Source organism: Oncorhynchus gorbuscha, linkage group LG03, assembly GCF_021184085.1.
Source record: "Oncorhynchus gorbuscha isolate QuinsamMale2020 ecotype Even-year linkage group LG03, OgorEven_v1.0, whole genome shotgun sequence".
In the NCBI taxonomy this organism is placed as follows: domain Eukaryota; kingdom Metazoa; phylum Chordata; class Actinopteri; order Salmoniformes; family Salmonidae; genus Oncorhynchus; species Oncorhynchus gorbuscha.
Genome location: NC_060175.1, coordinates 16,759,014 through 16,784,239, shown reverse-complemented (window position 1 = coordinate 16,784,239; position 25,226 = coordinate 16,759,014). Strand labels below are relative to the sequence as shown.

The 25,226-nt window shown below is 46.4% G+C and overlaps 1 protein-coding gene across 4 annotated transcripts in view; it reads right to left on the bottom strand.

The window, feature by feature from the left end:
* Positions 1 to 865: 865 nt before the first annotated feature.
* The window catches only part of LOC124026780 (histone-lysine N-methyltransferase SETD5-like), a 48,571-nt gene continuing 24,210 nt past the window's right edge, over positions 866 to 25,226 (bottom strand). For 2 of the 4 annotated variants that reach the window (XM_046339523.1, XM_046339524.1), the window contains exons 4-24: positions 24,857 to 25,125; positions 24,610 to 24,668; positions 21,699 to 21,886; positions 20,663 to 20,701; positions 14,394 to 14,818; positions 14,111 to 14,228; positions 13,608 to 13,717; positions 13,129 to 13,462; positions 12,910 to 12,984; positions 12,639 to 12,788; positions 12,181 to 12,531; positions 11,713 to 11,970; positions 11,364 to 11,487; positions 8,823 to 9,100; positions 8,557 to 8,613; positions 7,913 to 8,401; positions 7,218 to 7,310; positions 4,428 to 4,723; positions 4,103 to 4,230; positions 3,749 to 3,837; positions 866 to 3,441 (exon numbers count right to left, since the gene is read on the bottom strand). In XM_046339523.1, the coding sequence (XP_046195479.1) occupies positions 2,782 to 3,441; positions 3,749 to 3,837; positions 4,103 to 4,230; positions 4,428 to 4,723; positions 7,218 to 7,310; positions 7,913 to 8,401; positions 8,557 to 8,613; positions 8,823 to 9,100; positions 11,364 to 11,487; positions 11,713 to 11,970; positions 12,181 to 12,531; positions 12,639 to 12,788; positions 12,910 to 12,984; positions 13,129 to 13,462; positions 13,608 to 13,717; positions 14,111 to 14,228; positions 14,394 to 14,818; positions 20,663 to 20,701; positions 21,699 to 21,886; positions 24,610 to 24,668; positions 24,857 to 25,125 (4,590 nt within the window). In that variant the 3' untranslated portion in view covers positions 866 to 2,781. The remainder of the gene's footprint in view (positions 3,442 to 3,748; positions 3,838 to 4,102; positions 4,231 to 4,427; positions 4,724 to 7,217; positions 7,311 to 7,912; positions 8,402 to 8,556; positions 8,614 to 8,822; positions 9,101 to 11,363; positions 11,488 to 11,712; positions 11,971 to 12,180; positions 12,532 to 12,638; positions 12,789 to 12,909; positions 12,985 to 13,128; positions 13,463 to 13,607; positions 13,718 to 14,110; positions 14,229 to 14,393; positions 14,819 to 20,662; positions 20,702 to 21,698; positions 21,887 to 24,609; positions 24,669 to 24,856; positions 25,126 to 25,226) is intronic. The other 2 variants (XM_046339525.1, XM_046339526.1) reach the window with 2 other exon arrangements.

Below are 25,226 nucleotides of genomic sequence, written 5' to 3'. Positions count from 1 at the left end.
GTTGCAGTGCTTCATGTATAAATTGGATTTTGTCGAACGTATGTGTAACGACCCTGGGTTTATAACCGCGGTAAATCGACTGTGCCGCTGGATGCTTTTGCAGCAGTAGTCGATAGCGCGCCGGACCTCGGGTCCCTGCTGTTTCATTACAGTATGCATCAAATCGTATGCGTAGACGGCGTGACATAAATGGTAGCAGAATGTGAATGTTGAACTTTTGTTGCACACATATCCAGATGATGCGTATCATTTTACAAATAAAAGTTTGATTTGACCTCGTGACAAGAAACGGCGTGCTTCTAGATGTCGACGCTATTACCCGGTACTGCCCGAGTGTGGCCCTCAAATCTCAACCAGATACCCTTCATTGCCATGAAGTGTTACAAAGGTCTATATCGGTTCCTTCGTAGGTGTTCAGTCTTCTGTATGTCGCAGACCGCTGTTTTCAATGTGAGGAAGCGAGAGCGCCATCGGTCAACTTCACAACCCGAGGCTGGATTTACACTCTACTATGCACGCTCCATACAGGCTCCGCAAACTCTTTGCGACTTCACCCGCACTGAGATTTGAGCTGTGCATGGCAGAGCGTGTAACTTCACACAATTGTCAGTGATGAATTGCTCAGCAGAAAGCTTGACTGTGGCGTTTACTCAGCCTTACAGGGCAACTCCCTAGCCTCACCCGTCGATTAGTTGTTCAGGATAAGGATATATTTCACCGTTCACGTCACTGTGTATACAGTATATGTATATAATCAATTATTTCAAATAAAACATGGCAGTGTTACATACTGTGTAAATAAATGTCTACTATTTCTTCAACAGGTTTTTGGGAACGGATAGTGCATGAAATATCAACATGGGCATTTTTCTAAATACATCATCAGTACTTTATTATGAAAATGCATTAACATCTCTTCTGCTTTTTTCTCTTTTGGATGGGGGAGTCCACATAGTCACCACTATGTTGTGTAAAAAATAAAACGAGTTAAACGTCACCCCCCCAAAAAAATGCAGTGTCCAGTTTCTCTGGGAGTCGAAAGTGAAGAGTAAAAACAAAGACTTTGTCAACAGACCTAATCATCCCAATCCGACCATCTGTCAGTCCCAGAAAATAAATATCATGCGGCAAATTTAGTGTACTAGATTTATCTTTACAGTTTAACACATTTGATAGTACACAGGATCATACATTGTCATTTTTGTTTCATTTTAGGGGTTATTTCTTTAATTAAGGTGCTGGTAATTTTGGGTGACATTTTTCAGGAAGTATTCTGTCAAACATTCATTCAAACAGTGAGTACCTTACGTCTGTGGATGAGGCAATAAGAAGAAAGGTCAAGTGTCCGGTCAAGCTGGCCAGTCCCTCTTTCCGAAGCCCCAGTGTGGTTCCTGGGGCCCCAAAGACATTTACTCCCAACCAAATTAGACTGTCCAGTCTGAACGATTTCCATCTTCCTGGCACTAGGGTACTACAACTCCCAGCGTGCATCAGCAATGTCATTTAACGTTGATTGAAAGTCCCAATGCTGTGGTCATGGCACATGACTCATTTTGCATTGTGATTTTCATCTTTTTGTTTAGTATTCAGTTGGTAAGGACCCTAATTCTGTGGAAAGTGAGACTTCTTGAAGCAGCAACAAATAAGGAGAACACAGCAGCTTTTTTATACCGTTCAAACCATCCTCCTGTTTTCTCAGGTGGCATATGGAATGTAAGGAATGGTCAGAAGGAGAGAAATATATTCTCAATACATTTTGATAAAACTAATCCGACAGGATTCAAAAGAGACGACAAACCCAACAACGGAGTAAAAATAATATATATATATATTCTTCTTACTTCTCACTGTCACTGCATTCCAGCACAAAAAGGTGTTAACGATTACTAGGATGCATTTCTGGCAAAAGTTTGATTCCAAATTACAGATGGCGAATTGAATCAACCGATTTGTGGGAAACATAACTGGATTTAACTGTAAATAACTTAAAACGAAAACAACTGCAGCACCATGAATTACAAGATCTGTTTGACTCAAGTACAATATAGCAAATCTACTGTGAAGTAGTAATATAGCAAATCAAAACAGTCAAGTGGGGAAGGAAAACAAAGAGCAGAAGAAAATCAAAGAACAGTGAAAAACAGATCAAGAATTTTCAGAAAAACATTTTACACAAAAAGTTGGAAATCATATGGAATGATTTTTAGGGAGCTCATAGCTGCCACCCTCTCAGCATCTTTATAACGGATGATACACACATACGCTCTTGCTGGTATCGTTTACCCTTTCCAAACTAAACACATGTATACTGCAGGACTGACCCTGCTGCTGGCCAAATAACAAAAAGTTACCTCAACAAAATCTTAACATTATCAAACCAGGTACCAAAACAACAGGTACATTTCTTCAAAAACAAACACAGATACTCATGGTTGAGTTTCACCATCTACTTAGCCTGTTTTACACAGTCTGTTCATGTCAGGGTCATTTCAAGTTACAAATGATTTCTCTTTTTTGTTGAACATGTATTTTCTTCCTCTTTTTCCATTGATTCCTTGAGGATGTTGAAGTTCCTCGATTAGCTTGACGCAGAACACAGTAAATTGTTTTCCGCAGAACACAGTAAATTGTTTTCCGCAGAACACAGTAAATCGTTTTCCGCAAGAAAGACAGAAAATAAGGAGAAATACAAGAAGCAGAGTCGTGGCTCCTCGGAGGTCTGTACATATCCCCAAACCTAGTTTCTCCAGAAGGTTTAGGAGAGGAGGTACACCATTTCACTCACTCAAAAACACACACACAACATCCTAAACGCTTCCTGACTGTGTCCTTACTCCTGGCCCCTGTATGGGGGGGTGCTGGAACGGACTGAGTGGTGCCCCCGCGTTGCGGGTAGTGTTGGCCGGCGGTGGCCGCCAGAAGCCTGGAGCCGGCCTGCAGCACCGTCTGACCGGGGCTGCCTGGTTTCAGGCTCCGGGACGCCAGCTGCTGGCTCAGTCTGGAGGTGTGGTTCCCCGCCACACTGGCGCCAAAGTCTGTTTTAGGGTTGCCGTGAGCCCTGGAGCCAGGGGTAGGAGACCCTGACAACCCGCTGTTCAAGAGGCTTGCTTTTAGCTGGCTCCCGGCGCTGTACGTGTGGGACCCGTCCATACTGCTGCTGCCGCTCGACTGGTGCAGAGCGCCTCCTGGTGGTCTGGAAGCCCCACATAGGGCTGAGTCTGCAGAGGAGGTTGTCTGGTTGGGGAAGGAGGGCGAGGAGTTGAGTGGCTGTTGTGGATGATGCTGCGAGTGGTCTTGAGACAGGCGAGGGTAGAAGCCCTGAACTGAGGGAAAGGGAGCCGAGGGGCTGTAGGAGCCATGGAATGGAGAGGACACGCTTTGCTGAAGGAAGGCTGGACTGTCCACTGTCTGCTGGTGGCTCTCCAATAAGGGGGGCTGCACCTTAGAATGACAACACACACAAATGACTTATAATGAACCTGACACCCAGTACACACCTCAAACAAATTAGCACCCCCCCCCACACAAAAAAAACAGGTGTAAACAAAACAGTTACAAAACTTATTTTCTTTTTATTCTAGCGTTTCTATTGGACAGATTCAGGTAGGTCTCTCGGTTTGCTGAGCCTGTCCAACAAACGCTAGTTTTCGTTGTAAAACATTTCATTTGAAGCTGTTATAAGAAATGATTACACCGCTAGCCAGACAAAACCATACACTAAATTCTCACAAATGATGTAGTACAATACCTGGTAAGTGTAGACAGACGGGCTGTATGTCTGTGGGCTCTTCATGGGAGAGGCCAGGGGAACTGTCTGGATCTCATACCGGTCTACATCTGGGATAACACACAACAGGACACAAGTTTAACAGGAGAACAGATGGTACATGCATGCACATTCCCTGAAACCTCTGAACCTTAATTCAGCAACAGTCTTGTGTTTCAAACTAGGCTAGATATCTACATGTCAGACAAGACAAACCTGGCCTTCAGCCTATATTTCAGAAAATAACGTGGACAGGATGACATCTGGTCTGAATTTTCTACTACACCACATTCATGTGAAAACGAGAAAAACCGGTAGTGAAAACGAGTACAGTACCAGGGTCCTTCTCAGCAGCCGAGCCATCCGTCCTCTTCAGCACGCGGTCCATCTTGAGGGAGCCCCTCAGTACCCGCTCTAAGACTCCCTGGCCCTCCCTCAGCCGCTCTACTGTTGTGGGCACCATCCTGGACCAAAGCACAACACCGACACCGTCATGTACAGTACGCTCAATCAGGGATTTATGTTTAGATGAGCTGGCTATGTCTGGAGACGACACACAACATAAAAAAGGTGTGACAGCAAAGGTGGATATGTCTGAAAACAGTGACAGGAAACAAAATACTGTGAGAGAATGTGGTGTGGCAGCGATATCTAGTCTTACCAGTGGCTGATGCTCTCCTGATCTCTGGGCTGCTGTTGCTGTGGTGGTCCCGGGGCGTGGGAGGTGGTGGTGTGGTGGTGGTTATCTGGGGGGCTCACCTCCTCCATCTGGGGGGGGGAGGAGAAGGAGCTGTGGGGGGAGGACGAGGGCTGCAAGTGGAGGGAATGGGGGCCTCTGGGGGACTCGGCGCTGGCACAGACGGAGCCGAGGCAGGTGGGGGTGCCCAGGGAGCTGCCCCCGTGCTCGGGGTCCCTGCTGCTCCCCTGCTTCCTCTTACGGTACTCCAGCAGAGACACCTGAGGAGTCGAGGAAAAATAACCACTCCTAGTCAGCCATATGTACAGGCTTAGTGCCATGAGGTTACACACGCCATGGTGTCACACAATACCACTGGGTGCATTGCGACACCCGTTATCACCAGAGCGGTATGGACAGACAACGTCATGCATCATATCAACTATTAAGACGACTCTACCTTGAATGTACATTCGCTTACATGTTACCAACTGATTTCCAAAAGAGCAAACATCCTAAATGTTCCCAAATCCTAAAGGGCTCTCCACAGTGATGTCGCAGTCTACTCAAATAGAGCTACCGAGCTCCGTATGAGTGGCGTTCCAAAAATTCAAGAGCACAAAAGTATGTAGAACTACATAATGTAGAGAGCAACGCAAACTAATCTCTGTCGGATCCATTGCGAAGACTGTGTAGATCCTTTTAACCGAAAAGAGCAACCAGCACTGGTCAACAATTTAATACTTCTACCATCCTGGAAGTTCTATTTTGTTCTATGATTGGTCAACCTCATCCTCTGTTGGAGTGGTTATCTGAAGTTGATAGGTGTAAAAAATAAACAATACCTTGGGAGGGATGACCATTGGAACGAGTCATATGGCAAAAGACAGAAACAACCCAGTATAGCTTCAGCACTCTGTCCTTACAGTGTTGGGACCAACCACCTGCTGAATGGTAACCAAAACACATTTTTGTACCAGATTATTGGTATCGGTGCCATTACCAGAATCGGGAAGTAATCATGTTCACGCACTGACCTTCTGTTTGCGTTTGAAGCCTTTCTGTGCTTTACAGATAGTTAGTAACGTTCAAAATCTATCATCAGCACAGGCAACTGGTCGTTGTCATCATCAAACGAAACATCACACAAAGCAACTACTGTGAGGTCAGACACGAAAACAAGCAACACAATGTAAACAGAACCACAGAGCACCCACTACAGTACACATACCCACTACAGTACACCTACCCACACCCACTACAGTACACCTACCCACACTCAGAGACAATGAGAGAGAGAACAGTCTGGTACATTCAATCACACTCAGAGACATTGAGAGAGAACAGTCTGGTACATTCAATCACACTCAGAGACAATGAGAGAGAGAACAGTCTGGTACATTCAATCACACTCAGATACAATGAGAGAGAGAACAGTCTGGTACATTCAATCACACTCAGAGACAATGAGAGAGAGAACAGTCTGGTACATTCAATCACACTCAGAGACATTAAGAGAGAGAACAGTCTGGTACATTCAATCACACTCAGAGACAATGAGAGAGAGAACAGTCTGGTACATTCAATCACACTCAGAGACAATGAGAGAGAGAACAGTCTGGTACATTCAATCACACTCAGAGACAATGAGAGAGAGAACAGTCTGGTACATTCAATCACACTCAGAGACAATGAGAGAGAGAACAGTCTGGTACATTCAATCACACTCAGAGACAATGAGAGAGAGAACAGTCTGGTACATTCAATCACACTCAGAGACATTGAGAGAGAGAACAGTCTGGTACATTCAATCACACTCAGAGACATTAAGAGAGAGAACAGTCTGGTACATTCAATCACACTCAGAGACAATGAGAGAGAGAACAGTCTGGTACATTCCATCACACTCAGATACAATGAGAGAGAGAACAGTCTGGTACATTCAATCACACTCAGAGACAATGAGAGAGAGAACAGTCTGGCGGAATGTTGTCATGGCAAAGGCAGGAGACTTAAGGAGGGTCCAGGGGGATGGGGGGTGAGAGATATGGAGCAGGCTGGCTGACTAGACGGTCCGATATCAGGGCTATCGGGGTGCGGTGAGCTGAACCAAAAGAGGGTGGAGAGAAGGGTAGGGGGAGGCACTCAGGGGGCCCCACCTAGACCCATAGGGTTGCCATCAGGGCCTTAGGACTTGAAGAAGGGCCACGCACTAGGATCTTGGGATCTGAGGACTACTGTATTTGTTAGGGCCTTTTGATTCCAATTGGGCCCTTAGAACAATTTCAGGCTCCAAATGCTTATTTTATGGGCCTTCTGATTGTCCTTGGATCCTTGGGGGTGTCTCTTGAAGGGCAGCTAGTATGGCTCTTAGATTGGAATTGGCCATACTGCTGGTATGATCTGACTTGGGTGTGGGTCAAGGCTGGTGAAAGAGGATGCAGGCACAGGAGGACAGAACTATGGATGAGGTGGACCATAGACAAATGGCCAGTGAAGCCAGCAAGGCCCGGCCCAAACTCGCCAGGCTGAAGATGATATCATGAACCATCAGCATCGTTGTATGGCACTCCGAGCTGATGACCATGTTTCAGATATAGAGATGTTTAGATAAACGGATGTTTAGATATAGAGATGTTTAGATAAATTGATGATACTCATGGTACGTTTTTGGAGAAGGGGGGGGGGGGTTTGGCGGACGGGGGTGGGGTTTGTATGCAAATGCAAAACAATATTTACATGCACACTTCTAAATGGTCGTATGGAAATATTCACCATATTTTGTACTGTCTTGTATTCACGTCTTACTGCTATAGCCTGGTAATCTGGCTGTCCTGTCAGCAGACTAACGGTTTGCAGGATGGCCCTCTGCCTTGGAAAAAACAGTGGAAGAAAGACTTGGCAAAGGTTTCAGGAGGAGCATAGGGGGAGTGACAGGGTGGACAACACAACCTGTTGGGCTAGCTGCAGTAGGAGACAGTACATAAAGAGAAATGTGGTCCCGTAGTATTCCTTTCTGAAGACAGGTGAAAGTCCATGCAGCCAACTGACAGACAATAGAAAAGATCAATGTAACAAAATATTTTTTAATTTTTTAAAACGATGTAGCCTTTTTGGAAAATAATTACCCCAGGTCTATTTTGATTTAATTATATCTTGATGTGGAGTCACTGAGACCAATCTATTTGACACATCGTGAATAGAAAACACAAAGCAAGTAAAGACCACACAATGACTGAGCATCCTTTACATTTTCATACCACAGTCTCAATACCACTCTCCACTCAAATTCAGACCTTATACCAATAAGCAAGTAGGCACTACTTCCACACTTTCACTACAGACATGACCTACCTATCGTACCCCCATTTGGGAATGTAATTCGAACAGAAATATCTTCATTAACAGTTTAATTTCTCAGGGTGTAAAAAACTAAAGCAGGAAGAAGCTGAGCGAGTTGGAGGACTTGCCTTCTTCTTCTGTGGTGGGTTGCTGGTGTGGTGGGGTGGCGTGCCGCCATCCGGGTAGCTGCCGCCAAAGTGCGGCTCGCCGTAGGGCGACAGCGAGTCAGACCCCGCCTCCGCCAGGATCCCCTGGCCACTCACGGTGCTGTAGAAGGACTCGGCCGGGGAATAGCTGCCCTCTGATTGGCTGATGCGCCTGTCAGTGGGGGCAGCAGGGGCGAGGTTTCCCAGGTTGGCGTTGAGTGGGGAGCAGGTGTAGATGAGGTTGAACTCCGTCCTGAAGCTCTGCTCTCTGGCCTGCAGGGCCGACTCGGAGGGGGTACCCGGTGTCAAGGGGGTGAGCGGCCCCTGTGTGTCGGGAGGAGGCCCCGTTGCCAAGAGGAGAGTGAAGTCATCCGACATGGCAGGCACGGGGCTCTCCAGGCCCGAGGACAGGGAGAGGTCTGGAAACTGCAGGGCGCAGCACTGGGCGTCAAAGTCGGGCCGCAGGCACGGCTATAGGTGGAGCAGAGGAGAACAGTTACAAGATGAACACTGACACAAAACTGCCCTCACCGGCCCGTGTTCCCTGTCCCGGGAGACTAAAGTGAAAGTCATCTAGCCCTGGCTTCAGTGCTCTGCCAGCTGCTCTGGGTCTGTGGGGTACCTACCTCTGGAGAGATGGACTCCGGCCTGTGCACAGGAGAGGCCTCTGGAGATGATATGTTCTGGATGGGTAGGAAAGAGGGAGAGAGACACATTAAATACCACTACAAACAGATAGGTAGCACAGTGAAAACAACCATGTATATGCACTGTAGTTCAAAGCTGAATTTTCCTGTTCGGGTGGCCCATCGTTTTGTAGGTGTGTGTGTGTATTTCAGTATGTCATATTTGTGTCTGTGTGTTCTAGGGGCGTTCTCCGTATCCCCAGTACCTCAAACTGCAGCGGCGTGTTGCAGCGGCTGGTGGGCAGCGAGGGCAGCGGTGAATAGCCGTTGGACAGCCGGTGCTCCTCGTCGCCGTAACGACCCAGCAGCGCGGGGGCAGCGTAGGAGGCGGGGCTGAGTAAGGGGTGGTCTGAGGGCAACGGGGGCGTGATGGGTGATAGGGGCCGCAGTAGCAGACTGTGTTCTTCTGAGCCGGGAAGTGGTGGAGCCGCCTCCGCCTCTGGGCCGTAAATGGACCGCCGCTTCTTGGGGGGTGCCGCCAGTTCTTTTTAGCGGCGAGCGGAAAGAAAGCAACAGCCTCAGATTATCTGCGGTGACAGGTGCCAGCGTATGCCGATTTTTATTTATTTATTTTATTTAACCAGGTAGGCAAGTTGAGAACAAATTCTCATTTACAACTGAGACCTGGCCAAGATAAAGCAAAGCAGTTTGACACAAACTACAACACACAGTTACACATGGAGTAAAACAAACATACAGTCAATAATAAAGTAGAAAAATAAGTCCATATACAGCAAATGAGGTGAGATAAGGGAGGAAAAGGCAAAAAACAGGCCATGGTGGCGAAATAAATACAATATAGCAAGTAAAACACTGGAATGGTAGATTTGCAGTGGAAGAATGTGCAAAGTAGAGATATAAATAATGGGGTGCAAAGGAGCAAAATAAATACATAAATACAGTAGGGAAGAGGTAGTTGTTTGGGCTAAATTATAGATGGGCTATGTACAGGTGCAGTGATCTGTGAGCTGCTCTGACAGCTGGTGCTTAAAGCTAGTGAGGGTGATAAGTGTTTCCAGTTTCAGAGATTTTTGTAGTTCGATCCAGTCATTGGCAGCAGAGAACTGGAAGGAGAGTAGGCCAAAGGAAGAATTGGTTTTGGGGGTGACCAGAGAGATATACCTGCTGGAGAACGTGCTACAGGTGGGTGCAGCTATGGTGACCAGCGAGCTAAGGGGGGACTTTACCTAGCAGGGTCTTGTAGATGACCTGGAGCCAGTGGGTTTGGCGACGAATATGAAGCGAGGGCCAGCCACCGGGAGCATACAGGTCGCAGCGGTGGGTAGTATATGGGGCTTTGGTGACAATACGGATGGCACCATGATAGACTGCATCCAATTTATTGAGTAGGGTATTGTAGGCTATTTTGTAAATGACATCGCCGAAGTCGAGGATCGGTAGGATGGTCAGTTTTACAAGGGTATGTGCCAAACATGAGTGAAGGATGCTCTGTTGCGAAATAGGAAGCCAATTCTAGATTTAACTTTGGATTGGAGATGTTTGATGTGAGTCTGGAAGGAGAGTTTACAGTCTAACCAGACAGACACAGAATATGTGGACAACTGGAAATACCTAAGTCAGAACCTTCCAGAGTAGTGATGCTGGACGGGCGAGCAGGCGCGGGCAGCAATCGGTTGAAGAGCATACATTTAGTTTTACTTGTATTTAAGAGCAATTGGAGGCCACGGAAGGAGAGTTCTTTGGCATTGAAGCTCGTCTGGAGGTTAGTTAACACAGTGTCCAAAGAAGGGCCAGAGGTATAGAGAATGGTGTCGTCTGCGTAGAGGTGGATCAGAGACTCACCAGCAGCAAGAGCGACATCATTGATGTATACAGAGAAGAGAGTCGGTCCGAGAATTGAACCCTGCGGCACCCCCATAGAGACTGCCAGAGGTCCGGACAACAGGCCCTCCTATTTGACACACTGAACTCTTATCAGAGAAGTAGTCAGTGAACCAGGCGAGGCAGTCATTTGAGAAACCAAGGCTATTGAGTCTGTCGATGAGGATGTGGTGATTGACAGAGTCGAAAGCCTTGGCCAGATCAATGAATACGGCTGCACAGTATTGTTTCTTATCGATGGCGGTTAAGATATCGTTTAGGACCTTGAGCGTGGCTGAGGTGCACCCATGACCAGCTCGGAAACCAGATTGCATAGCGGCGAAGGTATGGCGGGATTCGAAATGGTCGGTAATCTGTTTGTTGACTTGGCTTTCGAAGACCTTAGAAAGGCAGGGTAGGTTAGATATAGGACCGTTGCAGTTTGGGTCAAGACTGTTCCCCCCCCTTTGAAGAGGGGGATGACCACAGCTGCTTTCCAATCTTTGGGAATCTCAAACGACACGAAAAAGAGGTTGAACAGACGATGATTAAAAGGATCTTCATTTGGTGTTAAGTTAATTTAAAATTAAATGATGTGCATGGTTGACTAATTAGGGCAAAGAAGGTAAAACAATTGGTTATTCATCTATTTTGAATCAACATTTATTTTGAGATCAATTTGAAATAACCTCCAACTGCAAGAACACTACACCAGACGTGGCTTCAAAACTATTAAAAATCCTTTAAAATATTGTATCTGTGCTTAATTGAGTTTGGATGTTGCAGTGGAACCAATAGAAAAGTTCCAAAAGTGCAAACCCAGCCTAAAACGAATTCTCAACGTATTTGAAATCAGATCTGTACTAGATTACAAACACTACTAGACTTGTTAGTAGACAGTGAACAGACTAAAAAGCGGTGGATACCTGCTTTAAAAGGGTTGGGGGTGGAGCTGCTGCTGTTACTTTGGTGAGAAGAGGTGGACTCGGTGCCGTCCTCCAGGCCTCCCGAGCACGGCCCACTCTCGCACTGGGCCTGTTGGATCCATCTCTGAACACAGATACAAATAGATATCAGCCTGAGACAATATACTGAAACGCTTTCACATTTATGAAGGGAAGTGAACAAGTGCACACTTTTAGGGGAAAGGAGACCAACAGCCTCTCGAGCACCTGCTGCACATTACACTACATTTTCTCCATCTAATTTATTCTCCATTGAAACCATAACTGACTTTATGACAACTCCCACAACGCTGTTTCTCTCCAACGGTACCTTCTTGAAGGAGCCGTAGGCTGCGTCCACGCTGACGGGCCGGCGCCGTCGCTCGGGGTTGAAGGGCGAGCCAAAGCGCACGTAGTGCTTGGGCGCTGTGCAGATGAGTGGCGAGGCAGTCAGGCCCGGCAGCATGTTGAGGGTGGTGGCCAGCACCGTGGGGTCGGTGGTGATGCGCAGCTGCCGCTCCACAGTGGGCACCTCCTGCTGGGCTGCCTTGTCCAGCACCTTGTCATTCAGCCACTCTGTCACCAGATACTGGAGGGTGGGGGGAGACTTTTTAGGGACAAATTGTCAAGTTTGTGTGTGGTACTTTTATTGTGTTGATATTAGCCTATAATTCTGTAATTCAGCAAGGAAAAAGAGGTTCTTAACCTCAAAAGAGTTCTCCGGTTTAATAAAGAGTCAATTAATAATAATGATTAAATCCCCAAAAAGGTGGTTGGAAGCCAGGCCCATCCCTCTCACCTTCTTGGTCTTGGGCAGGTTGCCCTTGTTCAGAGCACTCAGGCCGTCTCCGTCTAAGACCTGCCCAACTCCCAGTGCCCCGTCCACCAGGCCCAGCTCTGAACCAGGGGCCCCCAGGGGGCTCTCCTGCATCTCAGCTGCCATCCCCTGCTCCAGGGCCGCCTGTTGCTGGGCCAGGGCCTGCCGCTGGCGCCGGGCGCGCTGTGACGAGCTGGAGCGGTAGCGCGAGATACGGCTCTTAGGCCGGGGCTTGGAGGTGCGGGCCGGGGGAGGCTTGGGGGGAGCAAGGGGGGCCGGGAGGGGAGCGGCGGACGTCTGAGTCTTGTCTGCATCGGCTGCTGAGGATGGTTCCTGGAGACCGAGAGGGAGATTCTGTTTAGGGATAAATTAAATGGGAAAATTGGACACCAAGTTCAAAAAGAGAATGTGGCGCTAAGGGGGAGGGAAGTCCGACTCACAGTCGTGCAAGTTGCACGACGGGTGCTTATCCCCACCCCTGCTTGGTGGGGTGTGGGGTTACTCCCTGTGGGGTTCCCTCTGCTCCACTCCTCGCAATCCAGGCCCTCCTGTTTGGGCTCATCTATGCCCCCTGTGGTAGACGTCCTCTTCTACAGAGAGAGAGAGGGTGGATTACGAACTGAAGACTAATACTATGATTCCATATTATGACAGTGGGTTGGTCAGTGTGACAGGAAATGATGTCAAAGCTGTGATGTCGGCAGCATATACCTGTCTAGTGGAGATGAGGACTCCGTTCTGGTCCAGCTCGCCCTCCTCTCCTTCCTCCTGCTTGAGGAGGCCCTCCTGTAACACACATACACATTGTGAATGATAAATGTGGGACATTTTCACTGCACAGTGGATACACCCCCATGTGTCTTAGTAGGACAGCACCACATTCCATTACAAACTGACACACCTCAACATTAACTGCCTGTATACACACACCTTTGCACTAAGATTCACACACAGCTCAACATCGCTGTTGCCCAGGCTGCCGTTGCCCTGCAGCGTCTCCCGGACCTCACCACTCTCCTCAGGCGGCTGGTTACTGTCGTCCGACATCCCACCCAGTCCTGGGCCGCCGCCTGACCCTTCTATCTCTCTCCGCCGGGCCTTCCGCCGCCGCGTCTCTGCCCCCGTGTGCCCTGTGAGCTGGGAGGGTGGGGGCAGCGAACCCGTGCCGGGGCAGCCTAGGGTCTCGCGCGGGTTCAGGTTATGCTTCTGCACAGGGCAGTTCTGCTGGTTGTTCTTGTGGCAGGCACAGTCCACCTTATAGTTACTGCAATAATGATAAAAACATAGGATTTTGATCACACTTTGCTGGACACTTTGGAGTCAAGAGACAGACGAGAGAAACAGTCTGTTGTGTGATTTGTGACAACTGCTGATGTAAAAAGGCCTTTATAGATATAATTGACACTGACCAGCTATTGAAGTCATAGTCAAAGCCGATGGTGACCTCTGCGTCTCTGGGGATCTGCGTGACAGCGTAGACACAGAGGTGGATCATGCCCTCGGCGATCATATGCCGAACCTGGAGAGGAGACAGAGGAGTGTCTTCTATCTAGGAGATATAATCATAACTGTATCCATTTCCCTCTAGAAGGGTGCGTCTCAATAGTCCTGAGTGGCCTTGCTCTCCTAATCTCCTTTCCTTCATCTACACTGATGTCAGAGATCTGGATAGGTGAGGCCTACATCTGCATTGCTTACTGTTTGAGGTTTTAGGCTGGGATTCTATACAGCACTTTGTAACTTGGCTGATGTAAAAGTGCTTTATAAATACATTTGATTGATTGACTGACCTAAATTCACCTGAGATGAGTGAATTGAACTAACGATTGGAGATGAGGAAAGGAAGAGACGATTGAGATGAACCCAATGCCTTTCTTGAAGAAAACAAACAAACAAAACCAAGATGGCTGACCTCTGCGTTGGGCGTGCAGGACCTCCGGATGAAGCGTGCATCATTCCCAAATGTCCGTGCGTCCACGCACATCTCCACCTCGTTGAATTTGGAGTAGAACAGCACAAAGGGGTAGAGCCTAAAAAAAAAAAGTGAAAACAATATCAAAATGTGCATTTTTGCATAATATTTTACAGTGTTGATGTTTATCCTGAATACAGCATACATTTCCTCCATAAAACATTTTTAAAGCACTGGTGTTTACAGCGTATTAATATTTTGCTTTATTTCAGAAAATGCATACTTTTTGAAGAAGTGTCCGTTGACCTCAAACTGCTGTTTCAGCATGACCTTGCCCCGGTACTCGATGATCAGGGTGTCTGGCTCTAGATCCCTTGCCGCCCGTAGGACCTTCCTGTGGTTCTGCACACGAGTCACTCGCCCCAGCTGTAACTGCATCTGAGAACCCAGCACCGTATTGTTGCACGCCAGCTCTGTACGGTTAATTGTGTCCATGGCGTCCGCCGAGGCGTTGACCTGGGCCGGTGAGGTAGTCTCACTCGCCACGCCCTCGGCGGTAACGGCACGGTGCAGCTGGAGCAGCATCTGGACATCGGCGCTGTACTGGTTGGCTGTAGCCTCCTCATACTGGTCCGTCCACTGGCGGATGCGGCTCTCCCAGCCCTCCGCTGTAGTCTCGTCCACCGCGCTGGCCTCCGTCGTGGAGTTCTGGGGGAGGGTAGGAGGAGAGTGTTTACTTCAGAGCAGTGTCGTTAAAAATAAATATACTTTTCTTTTTTAAAATTCACCTTCATTCCAAGACCTTTTTCAAAAATTACCATTTCAGGTCTACAACGTGTTTGTTTCTACTTGCTTTGGAGCCATACCATGTCAAAATGTTTAGAGACCCATGTGTTATCATGGGTGGGTGTCTGGGTAATGCACTGTTCTAGATCACCTGCACCGTGCCATAATAAGGTGATTGGTGTCTGTGTTATGCTAAATGGAACATAGGTCACTCAATAGATTCCTGGTGCAACACAAAGTGGCACTGATGACAACATTTAATCTTCCCCTCCCACATACAGTGCCTTGCAAAAGTATTCATCCCCCTTGGCGTTTTTCCTATTTTGTTGCATTACAACCTGTAATTTAAATGGGTTTTTATTTGGATTTCATGTAATTGGGACACACAAAAGTCCAAATTGGTGAAGTGAAATGAAAATAACTTAAAAAAAAATACTATGGAAAAGTAGTGCGTGCATATGTATTCACCCCCTTCGCTATAAAGCCCCTAAATAAGATCTGGTGCAACCAATTACCTTCAGAAGTCACAGAATTAGTCCACCTGTGTTCAATCGAAGTGTCACATGATCTCAGAATATAAACTCAGCAAAACAAGAAATGTCCCTTTTTCAGGACCCTGTCTTCACAGATCTTCATTGTCAAGGGCTTAAACACTGTTTCTCATGCTTGGTCAATGAACCATAAACAATTAATGAACATGCACCTGTGGAACAGTCGTTAATTGACTTCCGTCTGTAAGCTGTTAGTGTCTTAAGGTCGCAGGTATGAAAACTTAGGACACTAACCTGCTGACCGGACACGTCGCGTGCGTCGCAAAATAAATGTAGAAATCTATGTTATTCAATTATTGCACCCACACTGCTCGTGCACGCCAACGAGCGTCTGCGTTGCCACGGGCTAAAATGGAACTCCTATTTCTGACGCAGATCGCGCTGAAAGTCCTGCCTCTCCCATCTCCTCATTGGTTTATAGAAGCATACCCACGTGCCATCTTCATTGGTTATACCCACGTGGATGATTGAAAGTCAAACTGTTTTGCCGGTAGTCGTGGTAATACTATGAAAGTTTAGATGCCGATCACAGTAGAAGTTCAATGATGAAAATGCCTGGAAGGAGGAGAGATGACTAGACACGATTCGGTTGGCCGTTTTATGTGTGGATTAATTGTCGGAGTAGAGGATCTTGTGCATTTCAGGTAAAATAACAACCTAAATGTTTATATCCCAGGACAAATTAGCTAGCAAGTGCAAGCTAACTAGCTAAATTGACATGCATGTTTAATGCTTTTCGACCTGTCCCCAAATTAATGTCATTGGTTAAGAGTTTGTTTTGATATTTTAACCTGCGTGTCGTGATCACGTTTGGTGTGGGGAGACAAAATAAATGTACAGTGCCTTGCGAATGTATTCGGCCCCCTTGAACTTTGCGACCTTTTGCCACATTTCAGGCTTCAAACAAAGATATAAAACTGTATTTTTTTGTGAAGAATCAACAAGTGGGACGACATTTATTGTATATTTCAAACTTTTTTAACAAATCAAAAACTTAAAAATTGGGCATGCAAAATTATTCAGCCCCTTTACTTTCAGTGCAGCAAACTCTCTCCAGAAGTTCAGTGAGGATCTCTGAATGATCCAATGTTGACCTAAATGACTAATGATGATAAATACAATCCACCTGTGTGTAATCAAGTCTCCGTATCAATGCACCTGCACTGTGATAGTCTCAGAGGTCCGTTAAAAGCGCAGAGAGCATCATGAAGAACAAGGAACACACCAGGCAGGTCCGAGATACTGTTGTGAATAAGTTTTAAAGCCGGATTTGGATACAAAAAGATTTCCCAAGCTTTAAACATCCCAAGGAGCACTGTGCAAGTGATAATATTGAAATGGAAGGAGTATCAGACCACTGCAAATCTACCAAGACCTGGCCGTCCCTCTAAACTTTCAGCTCATACAAGGAGAAGACTGATCAGAGATGCAGCCAAGAGGCCCATGATCACTCTGGATGAACTGCAGAGATCTACAGCTGAGGTGGGAGACTCTGTCCATAGGACAACAATCAGTCGTATATTGCACAAATCTGGCCTTTATGGAAGAGTGGCAAAAAGAAAGCCATTTCTTAAAGATTTCCATAAAAAGTGTAATTTCAAGTTTGCCACAAGCCACCTGGGAGACACACCAAACATGTGGAAGAAGGTGCTCTGGTCAGATGAAACCAAAATTGAACTTTTTGGCAACAATGCAAAACGTTATGTTTGGCGTAAAAGCAACACCCTGAACACACCATCCCCACTGTCAAACATGGAGGTGGCAGCATCATGGTTTGGGCCTGCTTTTCTTCAGCAGGGACAGGGAAGATGGTTAAAATTGATGGGAAGATGGATGGAGCCAAATACAGGACCATTCTGGAAGAACCTGATGGAGTCTGCAAAAGACCTGAGACTGGGACGGAGATTTGTCTTCCAACAAGACAATGATCCAAAACATAAAGCAAAATCTACAATGGAATGCTTCAAAAATAAACATATCCAGGTGTTAGAATGGCCAAGTCAAAGTCCAGACCTGAATCCAATCGAGAATCTGTGGAAAGAACTGAAAACTGCTGTTCACAAATGCTCTCCATCCAACCTCACTGAGCTCGAGCTGTTTTGCAAGGAGGAATGGGAAAAAATGTCAGTCTCTCGATGTGCAAAACTGATAGACATACCCCAAGCGACTTACAGCTGTAATCGCAGCAAAAGGTGGCGCTGCAAAGTATTAACTTAAGGGGGCTGAATAATTTTGCACGCCCAATTTTTCAGTTTTTGATATGTTAAAAAAGTTTGAAATATCCAATAAATGTCGTTCCACTTCATGATTGTGTCCCACTTGTTGTTGATTCTTCACAAAAATATACAGTTTTATATCTTTATGTTTGAAGCCTGAAATGTGGCAAAAGGTCGCAAAGTTCAAGGGGGCCGAATACTTTCACAAGGCACTGTATGCGCGATGGTGCACGATAGCACTTTCGCGCAGCCAGTTTGGGTTCCGTGTAAAGAGGCCTTTCTACTGACTCTGGAAAAACACCAAAAGAAAGATGCCCAGGGTCCCTGCTCATCTGCGTGAACGTGCCCAAGGCATTCTGCAAGGAGGCATGAGGACTGCAGATGTGGCCAGGGCAATAAATTGCAATGTTCCTTACTGTGAGACGCCTAAGACAGCGCTACAGGGAGACAGGATGGACAGCTGATCGTCCTCGCAGCGACAGACCACGTGTAATAACACCTGCACAGGATCGATACATCTGAACATCACACCTGCGGTACAGGTACAGGATGGCAACAACTGCCCGAGTTACACCAGGAACGAACAGTCCCTCCATCAGTGCTCAAACCGTCCGCAATAGGCTGAGAGAGGCTGGACTAAGGGCTTGTAGGCCTGTTGTAAGGCAGGTCCTCACCAGACATCACCGGCAACAACGTCGCCTATGGGCACAATCCCACTGTCGCTGGACCAGACAGGACTGGCAAAAAGTGCTCTTCACTGACGAGTTGCGGTTTTGTCTCACATGGGGTGATGGTCGGATTTGCGTTTATCGTTGAAGGAATGCCTGTTACACCGAGGCCTGTACTCTGGAGCGGGATCGATTTGCAGGTGGAAGGTCCGTCATGGTCTGGGGCGGTGTGTCACAGCATCATCGGACTGAGCTTGTTGTCATTGCAGGCAATCTTAACGCTGTGCGTTACAGGGAAGACATCCTCCTCCCTCATGTGGTACCCTTCCTGCAGGCTCATCTTGACATTACCCTCCAACATGACAATGCCAAATCAAATCAAATTTTATTTGTCACATACACATGGTTAGCAGATGTTAATGCGAGTGTAGCGAAATGCTTGGGCTTCTAGTTCCGACAATGCAGTAATAACCAACGAGTAATCTAGCTAACAATTCCAAAACGACTACCTTATACACACAAGTGTAAAGGGATAAAGAATATGTACATAAAGATATATGAATGAGTGATGGTACAGAGCGGCATAGGTGAGATGCAGTAGATGGTATCGAGTACAGTATATACATATGAGATGAGTATGTAAACAAAGTGGCATAGGTCAAAGTGGCTAGTGATACATGTATTACATAAAGATGCAGTAGATGATATAGAGTACAGTATATACGTATACATATGAGATAAATAATGTAGGGTATGTAAACATTATATTTAGTAGCATCGTTTAAAGTGGCTAGTGATATATTTTACATCAATTCCCATTATTAAAGTGGCTGGAGTTGAGTCAGTGTGTTGGCAGCAGCCACTCAATGTTAGTGGTGGCTGTATAACAGTCTGATGGCCTTGAGATAGCTGTTTTTCAGTCTCTCGGTCCCAGCTTTGATGCACCTGTACTGACCTCGCCTTCTGGATGATAGCGGGGTGAACAGGCAGTGGCTCGGGTGGTTGTTGTCCTTGATGATCTTTATGGCCTTCCTGTGACATCGGGTGGTGTAGGTGTCCTGGAGGGCAGGTAGTTTGCCCCCGGTGATGCATTGTGCAGACCTCACTACCCTCTGGAGAGCCTTACGGTTGTGGGCGGAGCAGTTGTCGTACCAGGCGGTGATACAGCCCGACAGGATGCTCTCGATTGTGCATCTGTAGAAGTTTGTGAGTGCTTTTGGTGATAAGCCGAATTTCTTCAGCCTCCTGAGGTTGAAGAGGCGCGGCTGCACCTTCGTCACGATGCTGTCTGTGTGGGTGGACCAATTCAGTTTGTCTGATGTGTACGCCGAGGAACTTAAAAAACTTACTACCCTCTCCACTACTGTTCCATCGATGTGGATAGGGGGGTGTTCCCTCTGCTGTTTCCTGAAGTCCACAATCATCTCCTTAGTTTTTGTTGACGTTGAGTGTTAGGTTATTTTCCTGACACCACACTCCGAGGGCCCTCACCTCCTCCCTGTAGGCCGTCTCGTCGTTGTTGATAATCAAGCCTACCACTGTTGTGTCGTCCAAAAACTTGATGATTGAGTTGGAGGCGTGCGTGGCCACGCAGTCGTGGGTGAACAGGGAGTACAGGAGAGGGCTCAGAACGCTCCCTTGTGGGGCCCCAGTGTTGAGGATCAGCGGGGTGGAGATGTTGTTGCCTACCCTCACCACCTGGGGACGGCCCGTCAGGAAGTCCAGTACCCAGTTGCACAGGGCGGGGTCGAGACCCAGGGTCTCGAGCTTGATGACGAGTTTGGAAGGTACTATGGTGTTAAATGCCGAGCTGTAGTCGATGAACAGCATTCTCACATAGGTATTCCTCTTGTCCAGATGGGTTAGGGCAGTGTGCAGTGTGGTTGAGATTGCATCGTCTGTGGACCTATTTGGGCGGTAAGCAAATTGGAGTGGTCTAGGGTGTCAGGTAGGGTGGAGGTGATATGGGCCTTGACTAGTCTCTCAAAGCACTTCATGATGACGGAGGTGAGTGCTACGGGGCGGTAGTCGTTTAGCTCAGTTACCTTAGCTTTCTTGGGAACAGGAACAATGGTGGCCCTCTGTTCCTGTTCCCAAGAAAGCTAAGGTAACTTAGCTAAATGACTAAAGTGGTAGGCATGTTGTGTAAATCAAATTATACAAATCCCCCCCAAATATATTTTAATTCCAGGTTAAAAGGCAACAAAATAGGTGGGGTGAAAAAATGGCAAGTGGGGTGAATACTTTCACAAGGCTGTGAAGTTCAAATGTGTCGTGGTATACATTGGTATATAACTAAACAGAAGAGCCTCAGGAGTGAACGAATCTTACCTTCATCCTCATGGACTTTCTAGAACCCTCTCTGAAGGCCTGTAAAGGCAGACACTTGTTTACTCAACGTTTTGGCCACATTTCAGAGTCCACTTACAACTTTAAAACAAAGTTTCAGACAGTCTGTATTCAACGTTTAGACATTTCGGAGTTTAATCTAAAATAATGTACCAAAAATAAGTATTTCTGCCACTAGAAAAAGACTGAAAGTCCTCCCTTGGCCTCTAGAGGTCGAAAATAGGCATACTCAGCTGGGGTGTGCCAAGTAGTTATTTTCCTGATATGATTTTTACTCAGTTATCTTAAAAAATTAATAAAAAAAACTTCATTTTGACAACATCTGTTTTGGGCATATTAAAACACAGTTTTTTCCAGTCACTAGTATCATCTGATCTGATCAAACTATCAATTACATATACGAGTACAATCAGATCAACCTTCTAAGCAAGTTAAACAGGAAACTTTGCGATCTTTGTCCTCTTACTAGCTGCGAGTTATGCATTTGCACACTCAGACCCTTTTCAAACTTTGCTCGTGTGGCATTTTGTCAACACTTGCCGCTGCTACCACTACTTTTGGCGCAAGGGGCAGCTGGCACCTTCCACTAGCACTACATTTGGCCCATGTGGGTCTGGCACCTTCCACTAGCACTACATTTGGCCCACGTGGCGGCTGACACCTTCCACTAGCACTACATTTAGCCCACGTGGCGGCTGACACCTTCCACTAGCACTACATTTAGCCCACGTGGCGGCTGACACCTTCCACTAGCACTACATTTAGCCCACGTGGCGGCTGACACCTTCCACTAGCACTACATTTGGCCCACGTGGCGGCTGACACCTTCCACTAGCACTACATTTAGCCCACGTGGCGGCTGACACCTTCCACTAGCACTACATTTGGCCCACGTGGCGGCTGACACCTTCCACTAGCACTACATTTAGCACGTCACTTTTGCCTGGCATGCCTCGCATTTAGCACACAGGTAGGACTCTTTGCGGTGTTAATTGGGCCCTCGCTTCCTAGTACCAACCTTGATCTTCTTGCCCTTGGGCACTCCGCGGGCCTTCTCCGTGCTCTTCTTCCTCTTCTTGGACTTGTTCCGCTTGACGCGGTTGACAGTGAGCGTGATGCTGGTGGGCGTGTGCTGTGTGGCCGTGTAGGACACTGTGGCGGGCGACACCTCCTCGTCGCCGCTCTCCGTGGCACTGCTCTCGCCCACTAGAAACAAGAAGAGAGACTTGAGCATGCACAGGTACCTAGGCCCGTCAAGTGAACACTTCGGTTTCTTGGACTAATATTAAGCCTAGTCCAGTACTAAAAAGCTACTTCAATAGAGATTCTCCTTTGATCTTCTTAGTCCAGGCCTATGCTCAATCTGTGTCCAGGAAAACTGGCCCATGGCATTTACATGAGGTTGAGGCCAAGTGGAAAATTATATGTACAGTTGAAGTTTACATACACCATAGCGAAATACATTTAAACTCCATTTCACAATTCCTGACATTAAATCCTGGTAAAAATTCCATCTTAGGTCAGTTAGGATCACCAATTTATTTTAAGAATGTGAAATGTCAGAATAATAGTAGAGCGAATGATTGATTTATTGCAACTTTTATTTCTTTCATCACATTCCCAGTGGGTCAGAAGTTTGCATACACTCAATTAGTATTTGGTAGCATTGCCTTTAAATTGTTTAAATTGGGTCAAACGTTTCAGGTAGCCTTCCACAATAAGTTGGGTGAGTTTTGGCCTATTCCTCCTGACAGAGCTGGTCTAACGGAGTCAGGTTTGTAAGGCCTCCTTGCTCACACACGCTTTTTCAGTTCTGCCCACAAATGTTCTATAGGATTGAGGTCAGGGCTATGTGATGGCCACTCCAACACCTTGACTAATGTCTTGAGATGTTGCTTCAATATATCCACATAATTTCCCTGCCTCATGATGGCATCTATTTTGTGAAGTGCACCAGTCCCTCCTGCAGCAAAGCACCCCCACAACATGATGTTGACACCCCCGTGCTTCACGTTGAGATTGTGTTCTTCGGTATGCAAGCCTCCCCCTTTTCCTCCAAATATAACAATGGTCATTACGGCCAAACACGTTATATTTTCTTTCATCAGACCAAAGGACATTCCTCCAAAAAGTACGATCTTTGTCCTCATGTGCAGTTGCAAAGCGTAATCTGTCTTTTTTATGGCGGTTGTGGAGCAGTGGCTTCTTCCTTGATGAGCGGCCTTTCAGGTTATGTCGATAGAAAACTTGTTTTACTGTGGATATAGAAAAGTTTGTTCCCGTTTCCTCCAGCATCTTCACGAGGTCCTTTGCTGCTGTTCTGGGATTGATTTGCACTTTTCACACCAAAGCACAATCATCTCTAGGAAACAGAACGAATCTCCTTCTTGAGCGGTATGACGGCTAAGTGGTTTCATGGTGTTTATACTTGTTCATCTGTACAAACAATATTACGCGTGGTACCTTCAGGCGTTTGTAAATTGCTCCCACGGATGAACCAGACTTGTGGAGGTCTACATTTTTGTTTCTGAGGTCTTGGCTGATTTCTTTTGATTTTCCCATGATGTCAAGCAAAGAGGCACTGAGTATGAAGGTAGGCCTTGAAATACATCCACAGGTACACCTCCAATTGACTCAAATGATGTTAATTAGCCTATCAGAAGCTTCTAAAGCCATTAAATCAGTTTCTGGAATTTTACAAGCTGTTTAAAGGGACAGTCAACTAACAGGCTGACTACACCACCCGCGTTGCGTGTGCGAGCATTGTAAAAGAAGTATGTTTTTCAATTATTGCACCCACACTGCTCGTGCGCGCCAACGAGCGTCTGCTTTAACAAGGGCTAAAATAGAAATCAGTTCTATTTCTGATGCAGATCACACTGAAAGCCCTGCCTCTCCCATCTCCTCATTGGTTGATAGAAGCAGGTACCCACGTGCCATCTCCTCATTGGTTATACCCACGTGGTATAGACGAACAAAGTCAGTGGTGGTAATGCACCTAATTTATGAAAGTTGTCAATCGCAATATTACATCTACATTTAAGTCATTTAGCAGACGCTCTTATCCAGAGCGACTTACAAATTGCAATATAAAGTCAAGAGAAGAAAAGGCCTGGAAGGAAGAAAGATGACTAGAAACGATTCAGTTGACCGTTTTATGCTTGGATTAATTGGTGGAGTAGAGGACCTTGTGCATTTCAGGTAAAATAACTTAATTTTATTTTTTTAATTTTACCTTTATTTAACCAGGCAAGTGAGTTAAGAACAAATTCTTATTTTCAATGACGGCCTGGGAACAGTGGGTTAACTGCCTGTTCAGGGGCAGAATGACAGATTTGTACCTTGTCAGCTCGGGGGTATGAACTCGCAACCTTCCGGTTACTAGTCCAACGCTCTAACCACTAGGCTACCCTGCCGCCCCAGGACAAATTAGCAAGCAAGCAAACTAGCTAAATTGCCATAAATGTTTAATGCTTTTCGACCTGTCCCCAAATTAATATAATTTGTTCAAAGTTTGTTTTGATATTTTAACCTGCGTGTTGTGATCGCGTTTGGTGTGGGGGGACAAAATAAATGTATGCACGATGGCGCACGCCGGTTTGGGTTCCGTATTAGCATATGTAAACTTCTCATCCACTGGAATTGTGATACAGAGAATTATAAGTGAAATAATCTGTCTGTAAATTTTTTGGGGTAAAATTACTTGTGTCATGTACAAAGTAGATGTCCTAACAGACTTGCCAAAATTATAGTTTGTGAACAAGAAATTTGTGGAGTGGTTGAAAAACAAGTTTTAATATGTAAACTTCCGACTTAAAATGTACGTACTGCCAAAGCATTAATGTTGTGGTTGTATGCGTGTTCCATACTTGGAAGACGGACATTAAGATGCATGTTATGCAGTCTGTGTCAAGTACCCTTCACAATACCTGATACATTTTCTGGTTTCCTGCGTTGGCCATACAGTCCTTTCCTTCTGTCCAGCCCCCTGAAATCACAGAACAATATTACAACCAGGAAATTGCAGATCTGCTATATCAATATATGACTTATACTATGTCTGTGTGTTCATGTAAGAGAAATAGAAGAGGCGACGCACACAAATATAACTAACGTATAAAATAATCCAGCACTTCTACACATCAACAGAGTGTATTCAGGAACACGTTATCTCACCTGCAGCTCTCGCACTTGATGAGGAAGCCATCCTGCGTCAGGCTGCAGTGGCACCAGCTGGCCACAGCCCCGTCTTCCTCCGACGAGCTTTCGCTGTCGGCAGAGTTCTCCTCCTGGCCGCCATTGGTGGCGTTGTCATGGTAGCGGGAGGAGGGGTTGAGCTCCATGCGGGGAATGATGGTTTGGGAGAGCGGGGAGGCGGGCGGGGTGGGGGGAGGGGGTGCGCCATAGTTGTGATCCTGACAACACACAACGGAAGACTGTTGCATCTTCAAACAACAGGTGTTCAGGCACAAAAAAAGGAGGAAGAGGAAACGGAAAATGGAAGACGAATGAAAATGAGGACAAACCAAATGGTACATGACAATAC